This window comes from Anopheles stephensi, chromosome 3 (genome assembly GCF_013141755.1).
Source record: "Anopheles stephensi strain Indian chromosome 3, UCI_ANSTEP_V1.0, whole genome shotgun sequence".
Taxonomy (NCBI): Eukaryota; Metazoa; Arthropoda; class Insecta; order Diptera; family Culicidae; genus Anopheles; species Anopheles stephensi.
The window spans coordinates 26,812,933-26,830,448 of NC_050203.1; the positions used below are offsets into that span (position 1 = coordinate 26,812,933).

The following is a 17,516-nucleotide window of genomic DNA, read 5'->3' on the forward strand; positions in this document are numbered from 1 at the left end:
TGACTTCCTCCAAAAACGGCTTCTCACAACACTTCGATGAGAAAAGTTCACCAATCACGCACACAAACACACACACAACCGAGCCCATATTTCCTGCCGAAGACGACGATACCTCTACCGGATCTTAATGGGGTGGTAAAATAATCGATAATTTCAATTTTCTTCACTTTCAAATTAAATCCCCGCGGTTAGCAGATGAGTGGATGGGACGAGCCCTGCTGCGAGGTGGGGATGCGTCCAATTTTTTTATCCGTTGCTTCTCTCCACTCCAGGCCAGCAGCAACTCGGGGCGCACACCTTTATCGGCCGTAACCAGAACTCGTGAACGATGAGTTAGTCGAGTAAGTTAGGTCTCGACCGCCGCCGCCACCACCATCGTTCGCGATCTCTTGTGCAAACTTTCGGTCCGCCATTTTGCTGCGGAAAGGGCTGCCGGTGGGAAGTTTTTCGCTTTTCGCTTTTAATCTGTCGAAGCGCAATTTTGTTCCTGTGGGGTGGGTTTTACCTGAAGGGTGGGAGGAAGTACGAGAGCACGAAGAAAGAATTGATCCGTGTGGAACTATCTAGTCGGATGAAGAGGCCTGAATGGTTATGGACTGTCTTTAACGCTAGCGGATGGGCTGAGTTTGTGGGTATTGGCGTTCACACGTGTGTGTGTGATAAAAGTTGAGCTTTAAATTGGTCGATGAAAGCTATTTTCCTTAAGTCGCTCAATAACTTTGGTGGAAAAAAAATCGCTTCGCAGTAATAACAGGGATTAATCCTCTTATAAACGTTAAAAATTGATTCAATCTTTGTAATCCTTAAAATGCTAAGTATTCTCGGACTTTTTTTTCAGATTATTATAGGTCGGAAAGCCTTTTTCCTTGCTTTTCAACGTGCACTTGATGTATGATCAAGGAAAAAAAAACAACTTTACGAAAGAATATTAGCAGCTTGAGCAGCAGGCAACCGCCGCTCATCAAACCTACTCAATTGTGAAGCACTTTTCTATAAATACGAAAAGAAAACTCATAAGCATTTTTCAAATTCATTTTCCCCATCGGTCGGAAAAGGCAAAAGTAAAACAGGGAAAAGAAAAATTTGAATCTGGGCTGTTATGCCTGCTGGCAGCCAGCGATATTGCAATGGTTTTCTTAAAAAAAATTAAATATACTACTTCACCATGTAGTCAATGATTTTCTTTTGGCTAAAGCCCGTTCCGTTACAAGAGGATGAGCAATATTGCTACATCTTGCACATCTGTAGGACGAGGAAAAAACAGCGCGTAAAAGAATTACACAATTACTGGGCTAATCATTTTAGCGGGAAAGAGGGAACAAGCAGCAACAACAAAAAAACTCGAAAGGAAGCAGGGCCACTTTGGGACATCGCCGATAGCGTGCAATTTAGGATTGGTAAAGAAGCAGAATGAAGCAGAAGAAGAAGAAGTATCTCCCTTAGTTGCTAACTGGAGTCAGAAGAAGTAAGAGACCAGCAAAAAAAAAAAACGCTGGAATAAATAAAAGACGAGCAGGCAATCGCGTTTTTTTCTTTCTCGCTTTTTGCTTTTGCACCTTCTGCTCAAAGCTCGACTGTTTAACGATTCGCTCGAATGCCAATGCCCCAATGGTCGATGGTGTTAATGGGCTTTTGCTGAAGCCAACGGTTTGGTAATGGTGGTGGTATTTACGGTAAGTCTATGGTCGTGTTTCTTGGCTGGCTGGAATCTGCTTATCTTTACGACGGTAGTGCGGATGTGGCGCACTTTCTTAAATCTCTGATTACACACACCGCCACACACACCAGACACGGCGTGCGAGTTTATGTCCCCTTGCCGAACCGTGGCCGATGCCTTGCTATGTTTTCCTGGGAGCTGTCGGATCCACCAGAATGTGGTTAATGGGTGACTAAAAATAGACTCCCCAAAATCAACTTAGCCAGTCGGTGGCCGTTGAAAGACGCCATTGTGCGGAATGGTGTGCTTTGTGGTCGCAAGATCTCGTCTGACCGTCTTGCCAAAAAAAAAAAAAAACGAACGAAAGGCACTGGTTATCTGATACAATTTCCCTATCCCGAATGTTTATAAAAGTTTGAAATATATTCCTTTAAATTAATTCAATACGAACCGGGGGGAAACAATAAACATAACAGAGTGTTGCGAAACATGGTGCTGCATGTTGTAAGGTACAGTTCCTCTCAAGCTAGCTAATATTCATTTCCATTCGTGAGGCACCCGTCTTGGTAACGGGTCCACGTGTACCCAGCGACGCGCGTTCCGTAATATATTGCACACTTGTTTTTCCCTTTATTAAATTTATAGTACATCATCTTGAACGGCACACGAGCGCTTCACGAGCGCACCAAGTGCAAGGGCCGTATAAAATGGGCTTTGCCGAGAGCTGGGTGCCGGGTGTAATATGTTTTATAAAATTGACACACACTGACGTGAAGCACACTCCAACGCTTGCCGGTCGTTCTTGTTGGTGTGGGTTTTTTGTTGTTTCGAGTATGATGCTTTTGACGTGGAGCGGTCTGACGACACTTACAAGGCAAGGTGCTTTATTGTGTATAAAACTGTAATCGTTTTAGTGCGGGGGTTTTCGTTGTTAAGCTTGTTACGGTTGGGTAGAATGTATGCATTTGATAAAAAATATATACCGGAGGTAGGAGGTGCGCATCGATTGTTGTATTAAGCCTGTTGTAAACGGGCAGAATGTGTCTGAGCTTTCAATTTGTGATTTGGAGAAGCACCGAGCGAAAAAGGACAGGATCAAAATTTGAGGATTTTTTCATAGAATAAGCTCCATGGTTGTGAGAAGGTTGAGAACATTACCAGGTGTTGCATTACCGTCAGCGATAATCGATTAGAAGTTTACAACATTCTCTATCTTTCTCTCTTTATTCTGTGTTGTAACGATTTGCAATAATGTCTTTCGGGGGCCAGTTCTGGACTTATGACGTCCTTAAATCTTAAGCATACATCTTAAATTGTCTCAATAACAAATGAGAAAGATCCTTGAAGGAAGGAAAAATTTTGAAGTGAAAGAGTACTCGGTCCTTAAATTAAGACTAATAGACAATCGGCGCCCTCTGTTCAGGGCGCTACAGGAATGCATCCTTTCAGCGCCTTATTCTGTCGTCGTGGTAGTCATGGATGTCAATGCCACTAACGTTTATTTTAAAGTCAATAAATATCTCGAGACAATCATGTGTTTCTGACATCGATATAATGAGCCAAGAGATCATTGGAAGAGAGGGGTCTGATATGTTTCGAAATGTTGTGATTATGTATAGTAGAGTTTGCTCCAATAATGCCGAGACTTCAATGGGAAACAGCTGATTGTAAGTCTTTAATATGAATTATATTAAGACGAGCCTCCAGAAAGGCAAATCAACCCTTCAAGTTGTCAAATCTGTTATACTCTTGATGTGTTGCATTCAAAAAAGTAATCAGTTCTCGGCTTATAGCATTGTTGATTTAAACTACTGACTGTCAAGTGAAACCTTTTGGAAAAAATGATTATGCCTGGCCCAGAGAACATCAGGCGATAACACATAAAGTAATATCTTTCACGAACTAAAACGTAGCCATGCTATAAATCCGCCTACTCAACACGTTTGCCTTTTACTCCCCATAATCCCAAATAATTCTAAGCTGCCAATATTTTATGAGCTATTCTTAAAACGAAATAGATCATTTTTGTGACGTATGTACATGGTTCATTCTTTATTTTATGCCCTGTTAGTTAGTTCCAAGAAGCTAACAGCAATATTCTGCATGACAGCAGGCTTTTGAAATAAGATTTTATCTAGCGTTTCGTGGAAGTATCGCTTAGAAGTACTTCCCAACGGTAAGCAGGTAAGGACGATACAATGCACGATGCTTGTGTAAGCCTTGTGCCGTTAAAAATGATTTTTAATGTTCCCTGTGCCTCACTTGGATGAGTTTTTTCCCAGAAGCATTTTAATATCCTTTTCGGCTCAGTATTACGTTAGCTGTTTCAAGTTCATCAGCTAAAATAATAAATTCGTTCATATTAGAACTTGTTACAGGTATTTTTACATAGCTTTCTCTCCTGAAGAACCCTTCATAACGACAGTGCATGTCAGCACAAATCAACCCAGCAGTGGCAAAATCTTTGACACAACAAAATGAAACACAAAACAAACCGAGCAGTAATGATAAAGAGACATAGCACTGCACTACTCACCGTTGGCATCCTTCGCCTCGAGCCCTTCCGCTTCCTGTACGATCACGGTGAGCACGATGATTTTGGGCTTTTCCTCGGTGGCGGCATGCAGCAGCCGGTAGTGCCGGTCGGCCGACACGTTGAACACGCGCTGCGCCTGAAGGTACATCTCCTCTTTGTAGTGCGCAAACTGCAACCAGCATCAGTGTTTGTGTGTGTTTGTTGCGGTTTGTTGTTAGTTTCGTTCATCCGCACGGTAGAAGAGATATTCCCGGTGAAAGGATATTTGCACAAAGGTAAGAGAAGACGAAGATGAGATCAGTGTGATTTTCATACCGAAGATGCATCCGCTCCTTTCTTGACTCGTTTTAATAAAGCAATCGCAGAATGGCAGACTACATTACGTTAGCTGTTTAGGTAGGAATGAGGACTAAGCTACACTACAAAGTCTGGTTCGAATGTACATGCTGGAAAGGTTTTTGATGTAATGTTAGTATGGAAAGCGAGAACGAACGAGTAAAACTACAATTTGCTGCTGCAAAATATCTTTTAGTTGACTTATGATAAATCAGCCTTCAACTATACACTTTTCGCCCGCTTAAAACATTCCTGCACACCAAGGATGTTGGAGAAAAATACCAAAGCCGCTAAGTTCGGGAGAGAAAAGCTCGTGAGAAAATGTAAAATGCCGATCATATCACCATTTCTACCATCCATGTATGCATGCAAATATCATTCGGTTGCCGTCTCAAACACACACACCCAGGCACAGGAGACACACACTCGGTAGGATGTAGATTTTCTAACGAGCTTTTCCATTTCGTTTTTCCAATCCACTGCCACGAAGCGGGCCCTTGCTCAGTCCCCGCAGGCAACAGACCGGTTTCGGTAACGATGGGATGTGTCACCGGTCGGTATTGGATTTTACTTCCATTGTGTGTAAAAAAAAAACGTTGGGAAATCAGAAAACCTCCCAAAAAGTTGACGAAATTCGCGACCATGGTAGAGAGCAAGTTTTGTGCTCCACCAGCTGGTTTTAAGGGTTTCGATTCGATTCGGTTCGCGCCATTGTGGAGCATATGGTGCTCTGGAGCTTAGGAAGTTGGCGTGTCGGTAAGACGAAGCCCCGGTTGAGGTAGGGTTACGATACACACACACATACAGTCGATTTGGTGGGTGTACGTGAAAATGGTGATACCAGGTAACCAGACACAACACAAGAAATAACAAAGAATCGATGGTTTAACGGTTCCTCAAATTTAATATTGCAGGCCCGCCAGCAGGTCGCGCAAACGTGCCTAGCAGAAACGGATGTTGGCCTGGTTTGGCCACCACAACCTACAACCTACTAACCGTACAGGTGGCTGCGATGGGAGGTGTGTTTTATCAGGCTGTAAAATGTTTCAAGATACAAACGGTTTACTGCAAACATGTCCCACCGTACGGAGATTACATGTGAGGAATTTAATTTCAGCGCCATTCGATGCTGTTAAAACGGTGGTTTTATGCTCAATAAGAATCATGTCTTCGTACAGCCCTGTATTCTCTTTTTATTCTTGTTTTTCTTTTCCAACGAAACATTAACGATGATCAAACAAACAACAAACTTCTTCGGCAGAAGCTTTAGTTTTGCGTCATCATCGATGCTCCATTCAGGTGCCGTGCGACCCCAAGTGTGCACTCATTCACTAGAGACAATAATAACAAGAAATAGCATCATCGACTGAACTTGACAGTTTCACATACTTCCATTCACCCGGAATTTCGGCTGCGGCCAAGAACACCATCGCCAACTTCCAAGGGCTGTGCGTCTGTGGTTAAATCATTTCACTTGAAGCGGCGCTCGAGTGTCGCACATGGTGGTGGATTTTGGGTTGCTTTTTTTAAGCCTTCTTCTCGTTTTGTTTTCCTTTCCACTCCATACTTTCTTCCTGTGGTGACGCAAATCGAAAATCCCACGCTACTTAAACATCGGCGGAGCGATGTTTTTTTTCGGGAGGGTTGAATGAACATTACTTCCACTCATCCCATTCATCGGATTGCCTTACGCTTGCCCGGTATGGCAATTCGATCCAATGTACGCCATCATCGTCGGGTAGTTTTCGTTGGAGCTCACACGAGAACACGCAAAGACGGTATGATCGAAAGCAAATTCTACAAACGCCCACGGTCATTCGGTGAACCACTCGAGGATAACCGGTGACACCGGGCGGTTGCCTATTGTTTGTCCGTTTGATTAAGGTTTCGGGAAACAAGCAACAGATATTGGGTGGATGTGTTTCTTGTTTCAGCCGGTAAAGAAGGGGATTCTTTTACCGCAAACTTTGAACCGTTACCGTGATCGAATTTCAAAGTAGGCACGCTGAATTTAACGATCACGGTGCCGTTTGGAATGTGGCTGGGCAAATTAACCGGGTTGTTACAAATTTAATCTCAAAACTGACTGGTGGATGAATAGTTGAGGAAGGCTTTTAAGAAACAATCAGTGAGTTAAACAAGTGTTCCAAATATGTTTCAAGTTTAAAGTTGAACGTGGTAATGGTGCTTAATGAACAATGGAACTATGGAATGCACTACAACCGTATCCTATATTTTCCTACAACCATTTCCTTCGTTTCTGGCTATCTGCGACTTGATTTTACCCGTAGCTGAATAGTCCTGCGTACAGGACTGACCCAGTCTTGCTGCGGGAAGATCTTTACCCAACTGCCTTGAATGAACAAAATTTTGATCTTGCAAAGTAGGTTTTTGAGTGTTGTCCGGTGGCCGAGGCGACAGCGGCTTCGGTCTTAACACGGCCGAACCCGGGATCAAATCACATCCAGACTGTCTTCCCGTACGCTAGGCTGACTACTTTTTTACGGATAAAATCAAGTCACAGAAAGCCAGAAATGGCAGGCCGAGACCTCTCGAGGTTGTAGATGAAGAATATTACGTGAAATTTGATTAAAAATATTACAAAAACATGTTGAAATGCTTTTGAAAAAATTAAGTTTATTATAATACAGAGAACGCTGACAAATATTTTTACTAGAAAAGAAAATCGCCCTTTCTAATAAATCTTTAAAAACAACCTTCGTTTTTCCTTCTTTGTTCTAAGCTCCAAGATACTCCACCTAACCACCGCTTCAATCATATCTTCAGCCGGCAACAAAACAATATCGAGCTATTTCACGTCAAGCTGGAGTAGTCAGCCAGACGCAAGCAGCTGACTCGGTGGTTGCATCTGGCCGATAGACGAGTCCGGCTTTCGTACCAAAAACCTTTCAATTACGAGCTAGTCAATAGGATCGAATTGGGACGAAATGACGTGCACCGTTTATGCTTTCGAGCAACGATGCGGCAGTAAGTTCATTCCATCATAGACCATGGGCAGCATACCGATGCACGGCCGATCCGGTCACATACGGCTACGGCGGGACCAGAGATTCTTTTATACGCGTTTTTTTGCCTTTACTGGACTACCAATCTCTGAAAAAAAAAACTAGGATTCCTGGGAGGTGTTGCTGTTCGGTCGGGAATTGATATTGTTCCTGCCATCGCGCTGCAAAGGTGCACGATTTTTTGTGCTTCAATTTTCTCATCCCATCTCGTTGCAACCAGCCCGAAGGAATTGGTTTCCATTCTAAGCTGTAAAACTCATTTCCTGTGCCGTGATTTTCTTTTTGCTTCTGCTTTCGGTGGGACAGTTTATCGCCTGCATGGATGGTTAGTAAAATGAAGTGATGAACAGATGGAAGAGTTTAAAAAAAATTGCATTGAAGTGTGCATTGTACAGTGGGTGCTGAAACATTCGCATGGAAGAAGCGGAAAAGAAGTGGTATGATATGAAATGTGTGGATACACTAAGAGTGCTAAGAAAAATCTACTTTCTGGCGATGAAAGGCAGTCTAGCGAGAAGCTTGAGGTTTGAAAGCAATTATTCTTGTGAAATTCAATTTAATATCAGTACGGCACTACTTGTCCAGTCGTTATCACTATCAGCGAATGTAACTAGATACAAATCCAATCTATATACAGATGTTTAAGCACTGTTTAAAAAGTGTGGAAGAAAGGTTTTTTATATTTACTTTAAGTCGCTTTTTTAAGTGATGTTTTGTTAAAAGTGTATGCCCAAGTGCCGTTGAGTGGTAGACGTTTTATCGCACATTGACCGTTGGATGGAAAATATGATTTTTGTTTTGGTACGTTTGGTTGTACGCCGAATTGTGCCGTGTCACGCACCGTACAGCAGCAGCACAAGTTTCCATACAACGACGAACGAACGGTTTTCCGTACGGTTTGATTATCGTTCAGGATTGTAGTGCAAGTAGTCATACGGTAGTGCGTGCAGAGAAGACAGTGGAGAAGACAGTCAGTCAGAGGTTTGGAAGAAATAGAGAAAAAGATAGTTTAGTAGGAATAGTACGAGATCGTTGCGGAGTTAAAGATGGGAGGAAAACGATTTGAAAGAGGTATGAAGTATATATTTGTAGAAACCGGGAATGAAAGTAGAGGAAGGAAAGATATACAACAAGACAAAATAGTAAAGTCTGGAAGGAAGTTAAGCAAAATAAAAACAAAATAAAAGCAATACGGCTACGCCGTTCCTTATGACTAAAAAAAATAAAATAAAACAAAACAACACAACAACAATAAAGACTATACGGCGTCTAGCCATCATACTTTAAATAAATAACAACAACAATTAATTTGAAAACAGATGAAGTTATGAGATAAATATAAAATTGAAAATAAAATTGATAAACCTAAAAAATAAATAAATTTAAAAATGGAAAAAATGAAAGCAATTTGATGTTAGGGTAAAAAAGTTTAAATAAAACAAAGAAACAAAACACATAAGAAAGATATGGAGACAGACCCTTATAGAACGAAAGATCCAAAAAGATCAATCAAGACAACGGGAATAATTTCAACACACACACAGTGATGGTAAGTGCCATAACGAACGAAAGGATTTACAAGTTAATTGGAAGGGTTGGTGAGTCAAAACTGGTGCAGATACAAACGCACAGCACATACAACACATACAAGAACACACACACAGACTCATCCATCGGTGAAACATCAAGAGGTGGTGAAAATGGGAAGAATGTACGATAACGTGCCGGAATGGAATGGAAAACATGGAATGCAAATGTGTCTGCCAGCAAACATGTGGGTCAAAAAAGTTTATCACGGCTTGCTTCATTAGCATACTCATCGGTGTTGGCGCCAAGCAATGAGGGAAAGGGGAATCTTGGGGTAGCTTATTTCGCTGATATTAATGTTGAGCATTTTGGTTGAAGTTAAAGTACACGATAGGATGGACGTGTTCGGTAAAAATAAAAATTGTTCGCTTTTCAAGAACTTTTCACGCGCTTGTTTGCAAATGTATTGGCAGAGAAGGACATTCTTTGCTTGTTTTCTGGATGTATTAGAATGTGCGACACCTTGCAATTAGGAGATTGCTTTGGGGACAGTGACTCGTGGCAATGAAACCTCTTGTATGCTTTAAGAGCTTACTTAAAGACGTATGGTTTTTGAGAAGTGCAAGTTTCTGTTTTCACTTGGTAAGAATCACAAAATGTCACTCATTTACTATCGATTCTTGCTTCTTGAACAACAAGGACTCTTGCAATATTGTACATGACTCTTTGTTGGAACAAATTTTGGGCGAGAACCACACCTATCCATCCATCCATGCTGTAACCCATCAGTCCATCACCATCATCATCATCAGCAGCAAGAAAATCCTCCATTCGTCGCATTTGAACCTACCTGTCCACCGGGTGCCGGCGCTCCCACCGTATTCGCAATCGCGTACAGCACGTCCAGGTAGAGATGCTCCTTCTGTTCCGACCGCTCGATGTCATCTTCCAGCAACCGATCGTTGTCATTCTCCGGCAGTATTTCGGCCCTCGTTTCGACCGCCCGCACGGCTGACATGCGCCGGGTTTCGCTCTTCCAGGACAGGGCAGTGAAGCTTTCGAAGTAGGAACCATCGTTTTCCTGCACACTGTAATGGGCGACAGAAAGGGGAATAAAAAGAGGGTAGGAGAAGCGTGTTAGAACCATCCAACCTGTGACCTTGTTGACCGGGTGAAAAAGAAGGTGAGTGTTACGGAACGTTTAGCACGAGACGAGATATACACGAAAACGAAACAAAAATATGGATTATGTATTTTGCCACCGTACACGCAAAAACACATCAACGAAATATCCAATGCGTCAACATCGAGTTAAGGTGCCACATCATCATTACCATCATCATCAGCGCGATTTGAAATCATTGCACTGTTTCTCAACTGACACAGGAACATGTAGGGGAGGAGGATGGATGGCGAGTTGGGAATCGGATCGGAAGGCACGTGAACGAGTGAATTGTCATGCATTGGTTGTGGGTAGGATACGAAAACAAAGAAACACGTGTAGAGTGGATATAATAATACTTTGAGTGAACATTTTGAATGGGGTATATAAGGTAATTAGACTTTCTTCAATTTAATAAACAGTTAAACGTTTGTGTATGTTACGATGTGAATGTTGTTAATAAATAATTCGACGGAACGGAGAGACTTTCAACGGTCCCACCGTTGTTCGAAACGCCTGAAAGTATGCAACTAAGGAGCAGTTATGAATTCCCAAACTAAACTGTCTTATTGACCATTTTCGACGGCATTTTTCGACGTAACATTAAAGGGATTGCATACTTTTAGGCTAAAGTCTGCTGGCCAAGACACAATAAAACACAGTAACGATATAACGAATATTTTTAAAATAATGTAATTCCGTAGGACTGAAGAATCCCTTATATGCCCTTAAATGCCCTTCTCTATGAATATTTTAACTTATAAAATTAATATTTAAAAGTCCGTAAAAAAACGCACAAAACATAGAAGGAAATATTTTTTTCCGCGATTTAAGTATCCTTTGACAAAACTCGTCGTTAAAAATTAATCTAAAACCATCTAATTGATAATGGAAACACAAATGAAATTTATTCTTACACAACCCAACCACATCTGCACTGTCGTGTCTGATCTTTTTATGAGAAATCTAGGTTAACTGTGGCACTATCTTTGCACTTGCGTTACATTACCTACTCCTGATTAGATCAGTACAACTGAAGCTTCAGAGGGCAGGCAAAGCACATGCGGAAAGCAATGCCATTCTCTCTCTCTCTGCAAGATGGACAGCAAGACGAAAGACAAAACGAAGAAAAAAAGAAATGAAAGCAATGTCAGCCAACTTCTCTCATCACACTTCCCTGCAAGCACTAATACTTGGCCCGGGCTTTTGATAAGAACCTGCCACAATACAATATTCTGACCACGTCTTAGGTCGTGGTCCATTTTCTGCGCTCTTTGCTATTCATGAGCACTTATTGCCCAACGCCACCCCGATGAAGGTTCCCTTAATCCTGTTTTGTGGTTCCATCTTGGTGTGATTCTGCTTAAACGAGGTTTAAATACAGATTTGCATAGAAAGTGAAGGCACGATGGTTGCCGTTGGTCGAAAGCTACCACACAGTTTAGATGTGTTTCTTTCTTTTCGGTTCATTGTGCGTACAGAGAACAGAGGCTGTAATCCGCAGCGAGCTCCCATTGTAAGGGAGCAGCAATGCTAAATAGTATGTCCATCGCGTTCGTTTCATTTTATGAAGTAAAAAGTTTAGCTATGAAAATAATGCCCATAAACCAAGCAACCAAGGTCGTGAAATTCAAAAGCCAATATAAATGACACAAAAAACACATCAACTGACATCAAGGGGACGATCACAAAGTGTCACAAAGTAAAACGGTCATCCGTAAAAAGGGGATGAAAGGACGGGAGAGTAGTTTGTAAACTGGACCGAAAACACTCATTTGCTATTATGATGATGGTTGTTAGACACGGTTTAGTGATATTTACAGCTGAAATACAATATTCAATTTTTTCAACTCAAGATAAATGGACAGAGAAAATAAATAAGAAAGATTAATAAAATAAAAAAATGTAAATGAAACAACGGATACAATCAAAGTAAAACAAGTAAAAGAAAGAATTGAAAAAAGATTGAATAAAAACTAAGAAGACGACACTTAAAATGAACAAATCACAAGTAGTAAATTAAACAAAGCAACTAGAAATTGAAGAGAAAATACAAGTAATGTAAAAAAGATAAAAATTTATTTCAAAATGGAACATTTCAATTAGAAAATTAACTAAGCATCTTCAAGTTATTAAAATAGAAGAGTCGCAAAAGAGAGTAGTAAAAATAAAATTGGCAAAACAACAACAAATCCGCAAAAGGTAATGAAAAATTAAAAAATTATTAGAAATATTTAAAATACTAAAATATAAATTGGAGGAAATAATCAACTAAAATAAAAAACAACAAAACAAATCAGGAAAGGAATCATTTAAATAAAAACTTCAAAATAAAGTTAGAAAAAAAATGAAGGTAGTAAGAAAAAGTGAACAAATTATAAGATGATGTACCAGTAGCACAAAGATATGCATTTTACACAACGATATAGCACATCGAGAGGATAAAAGGAAACATCGCAAATCACATATCTTTTTGAATATATTCCCAGAAATCCTCAAAATGTCCCTAACAAAATAAAACAAAATCCACCCTCAAGAATTCGTCAACAAATGATTGGCTGCTTAACGTACACACCACAGATGAACATCGACACAGAAAGTACACAAAAACCAACAACGAAAAAACACACACACACACATCAATATCGAACGGCCAGTCAGTGTGATACAAAGTCCAACAGGCCCAACAGGAGCGTGTGCATGTGCCGCGTGTTCTTTCGAATTATAGTAATGTGCTTGCGTACACAGGAAACATATTTAGAAACGAGTAGCAACGAGTGGCAACAGTTGATAGATGACAGAGCGAAAATATGTGTATGTGTGTGTGTGTGTGTGTTTGTTAGTGGTAGTTTTGAGAGTAGTAAATGGGGAAGTAAGTACACGCAGTAGTAAACAACAGCACGAGTAGTGATGTGAAGGATGGAAGTAGTAGCAGCGACAGCACAAGTGGAGACAGAGACAGAGAGAGAGAGTAATAGAAAGAAAGCGAGAGAGAGAGAGAGAGAGAGAGAGAGAGAGAGTAGGTGTTTGCATAATTCGTTACCTATTGTTATTCGCACTCACGACACTATTATAGGGTGGATTCATTTTGTCGAAGCGATACACTATTTCCGTCACGCCTTGCTCGTTTGGGCCATGCGAGGCGAAACATTCCTCGGCCACTGGTTGCACCATTATCATGGGGGCCCGGGACGGATAACTGGAGCCATATGTACGTGTGGAAGTATGTGTTGTGAGTGCATTCGTGTGCGAACGTGATGGGGTTGTTTTATTTTGGGCATTGGAGGATTTGTGGTGCCGAACGTGTAAGCACGTAAGGAAGTGATTATGGTTTGGATTAACCAACCACAAAAGCATGTAATATGGTGGTGTTTACATAGTTCGGTTTTCATGTGTTGGTGAGAAAAAAAGTAATGGAATAAATATGGGGGGAAAGAAGAGCAAGTATAAATTGGTGGAGCATAAACATGCGGAAAAGAAAAGACGAAACACAGGTAACGGCAGGAAGTCAGCAAAAAGGGAAGCAAATGGAAGGAAAAATTTTAGAAGAAAAAAACGCAAGAGCAGGTTTTGAGAGAAGGAGAGAAAGAGAGAAAAACAGGCGTCAGTGATTAGTTGTTTGATTGTACAACGTCTAGGCGTATAGACGGGTGGAAATTGCTGCTGAAGTAGTGGAAATGGAAATTGGCAAGAGGAGTAAGAAACGCTTAGCAAGCATTGTTGTATGGTTTACTTGAGCAATCTATTACCTTGAACTCCTCCTAACGCACTAACCCAAAAAACGTTGTCTGAACATACGACAAATTTGTTTCCAAGTGTCTTCTATTAGCCAAGAACGTTATGCCCAAAACCTCTAAAAAGCGCTGTTGGGTGCAATTGTTTTCTACATTGCCCCTGAGAGTACTTTCCGAACGCGAACGGCCCACAGCGCCAGCAGGGCAGCGCCGGCGGGCGCATGGACACACAATGTTGCCAACATGTCGCCAACGAGATAATGGATGGCGGCAAAATTAATTGTTCGTCTGTGTGCTTGATGGCTCGAAATGAGTCGATGAGTGCACGAAAATGACGCACGCACGTATCACCCGCAGTGCCGCAGACACGTGAGCGGAGAGGGTGGGGGGCTCGGGAAAATAAACGTTTTCATTACCGAGCCTTTCCGAGTGCTGCCGGCGTCGGGCATATGCTTTCCACCGGCCCCGACCAACCTCTAATAACCTTCGCGAGTAGGCGGACTCGCGAGCGTGATGTCCCAGTGGGAGGACAGTGAGCAAGGAAGGGAGGGGGGGAGGGGGCAAGGTGCACGATACTGCAAACAACAGGTGGCCACACAACGGTCGTCGTCGGATTGTCCGTGAGGCTGGCTGGCGGGCTTGTGGCAACAGGTTTCCGCCGGAAGTATTTTGGCTCGGTGCCAAAGCCAAACCGAACCGATTCGTTGAAGCGAGCTTAACACCAACCGCACGAAACAAAGATCGATGTACTTTCGGTATGGAGTTCGAGAAGACGGAACCAGGATGGAGGAGGCGATGTTTGATGAATGGTTTTGCAGTGAACGTCATGTCCTGCCTTCTTGCCAACGGTACACAAAAGTAGCATATGTTGCGGTTCGTTTAGTACGCTTTACTGTTTGCATACTGGCAGGCGTAGTTTATGTGTGTTTTTTCTTTCGTTTTCACTGCGAGAGCAGTCGTCTAAATGGACTGTGTTTCCAAACAGCCCAACGAACCAAACAAGTCAGCACTTCGAATGGAAGCGCGGTTCATGAAAATGCATTACTGGTGAGTTGCTGGACATGTAGATATTGTGGTGAGGTACTTTGAGGTTACCAGTTTCGAAGGTTGAATTCGAAACCATTGTGTCATTGTGTGTTTGAAATGTGAACAATGAAGTAAGCAACTAATGTAACGAACTATCTATCATTACGGGGCTTAACAGTCGCTCTTTGGGGTGCCCTAATGGCTGAAGCTAGCAGGCACATTTATTATACAGCCAAGGCTCCGACCTATATCATGCTCAATATTTGTAATTATAGTTCATGAACATTTATCATATCGAGTTGCGTTCATAATTCTTTTACTTTTTTTAACAAACTTCAAAAACAAGTTGTGGGATTAATTTCCCTTCCTAAACCTCTGATTCACTTCCCTCAACAACATATACTCAATACTAAACTCGCAGAATGCTTCCCTTCTGCTCAAGGTTAACTGGGACCGGAAATGTGTCGGAAATGGAAGACATTACGGGCAAACCATAAAAGGGTTCGTGTTTGTTTTGTGTCCATTCCCACCATTCCCATTAGTAATGGGAACTCACGTCATCAACTCTTCAAATTCCGATGCGGAAAGCTTTTCAGCAACATGAACGATGAACATCGGAAACGGTGGAATCGGTTTGTAATGATAGGTAAGTTCCGCCATCCTACTCGGCTACCATTTTGGAAAATATAAGGATAGCAATAAATGGATACGTTTGACTGTTTCGCATCCATAATGGAAGAAATGCGCAAAACATTCGAATCTATAAATAAAGTTCTAGTAATTCTAAAGCATGTATCTATTTTGAGAGCAAGTAAATGTACCAGAAAAGAATGATAAATATTTACAGCTATTCATTCATGTTTATGAGTTTGCTAATCAAATATAATTCCCCAAAGCTAGAATTTACTTAGGATTCTTTTAACATGGTACTCTTCTACGCTGACATGCTCAAATATTTATCAACTTATGTATTTGGTATGATCTACACACTCATTGATATTTTACCAGCTTTTCCTGCTATTAAGTGTGGGCTATTTTGAAAATTATCATAGCAGGAAGCTGAGGCTTAATTTACAGGAATGCTCTCCAAACTTCAAAAGTATAAAAAAAAAATCTGTATCGAGAATAGCTACTGCTGCAGGTAAAATCGGATAATCTTCTACAAATATAACTTCCAACAAACAAACGAACAAAGAACACACTTTGAAGCATGTCCATCATTTACGAAAGTCAGTAAACTGAGTAAATCCAAAACTAATTATATTATCAAAACAAAGGGGAAACACGATACGGTACGCATGGAACGAAGTTCAACAAACAGACTTCCAGCCGTTAACTATCCATCAAAATGAGAAACAAGAAAGAAACAGAAACAACAGCTACAAATAAAAAAACAGGTGAATGTAGTTAGTTTGATGGGTACATCATTTCATTTCCCATTGACGAGTCCCTAATCCCTATCCCTTTTTTCCAATCCTTCCCATCGCCGATTTCCTCCCTCGTATAATCCGTGACACACCCCATTTAGCAATGCTGACAATCGACTGGAACGAAATGGATCGAAACGGAACGAAATGAATCGACGAACGGCTTGACAGACCTGCCCCGACAGACTTCCTTCCATCCAAGTGATGCGGGGACACTGTAGCTGTCCACCGTGGAAAAACGGCAAAAGCTGTCCCTTCGATCCAAAACCCATCGTTTCCCGCATTTCCTACCACACCAACGTGAACCATGTGAAAGTGTATCGAGCTATTATTCTCGGAATTATCCCTGTTAGTTCTTTGTTATGGTTGGGCTGCGTTGGTCGAGCGCTTTTCATCGAGATCGGCTTGTGTGAAGGGATGAGACGTGGAGTTGGTGGTGGGTTTTTGAGGGAGGTGTTTAACAACGGTGCGGATCCTTGGTAGAGAAACTAACGCCGAGTAAGTACTACCCCGAGTGCCCCAGTACACCATCCGTATGCATTGCTCCTTCCCAGTGGCTTACTAAAACCTGACCGTAATTGTGAAACAATTATAAAATAACAATCCCTAGCAGTTAAAAGCTTTTTCCCTATTGTTTCTGATTCAGCTCGCTTTTTCCCGGATGTCTCGGGTAGGTTTGTAGATGGTTGAAAGATGGACCGAAATCCTGGTGAATTTTTTATGCTAAACTGGACCGTGGGTGAAAGAAATACGAGCTCATATATGCGCCGAATAGAGGGTAGAAATATTACCCTGCTGTTTGGTTCAAAAATGATACGTGATGTGGCTTTGTTGGAGCGTTTTTGAACGCTGTTTTTGAAGCGATATTGTGTGTCCGAATCCATAAGGGAAATTTATCAAGTCTTATGGAGTAGAAAGGATAATCAGTTGAAATGGCAGGTTGGCCAGATGAATTTTTCTCATGCTAAGAAATCTTAATCTTCTTTTGGGAGTCAACATCGCTAGATGTGTTTATACTACTGAGTTCTTCACTCAGGCTGTTAGTGTCAAGCGCTTTGACAGCTTAGTATTCCTTGGTTGAACAT

The 17,516-nt window shown here is 41.5% G+C and overlaps 1 protein-coding gene across 8 annotated transcripts in view; it reads right to left on the minus strand.

Annotated features, from left to right (window-relative positions):
- Nucleotides 1-17,516, minus strand: part of LOC118511492 (BAI1-associated protein 3) — a 73,372-nt gene that overhangs the window by 23,836 nt on the left and 32,020 nt on the right. For 5 of the 8 annotated variants that reach the window (XM_036054643.1, XM_036054645.1, XM_036054647.1 and 2 more), the window contains 4 exons: nt 13,288-13,443; nt 9,933-10,170; nt 8,243-8,251; nt 4,194-4,362 (listed from right to left, as the gene is read on the minus strand). In XM_036054643.1, coding sequence (XP_035910536.1) covers nt 4,194-4,362; nt 8,243-8,251; nt 9,933-10,170; nt 13,288-13,443 — 572 coding nt within the window. The remainder of the gene's footprint in view (nt 1-4,193; nt 4,363-8,242; nt 8,252-9,932; nt 10,171-13,287; nt 13,444-17,516) is intronic. The other 3 variants (XM_036054649.1, XM_036054648.1, XM_036054650.1) reach the window with 3 other exon arrangements.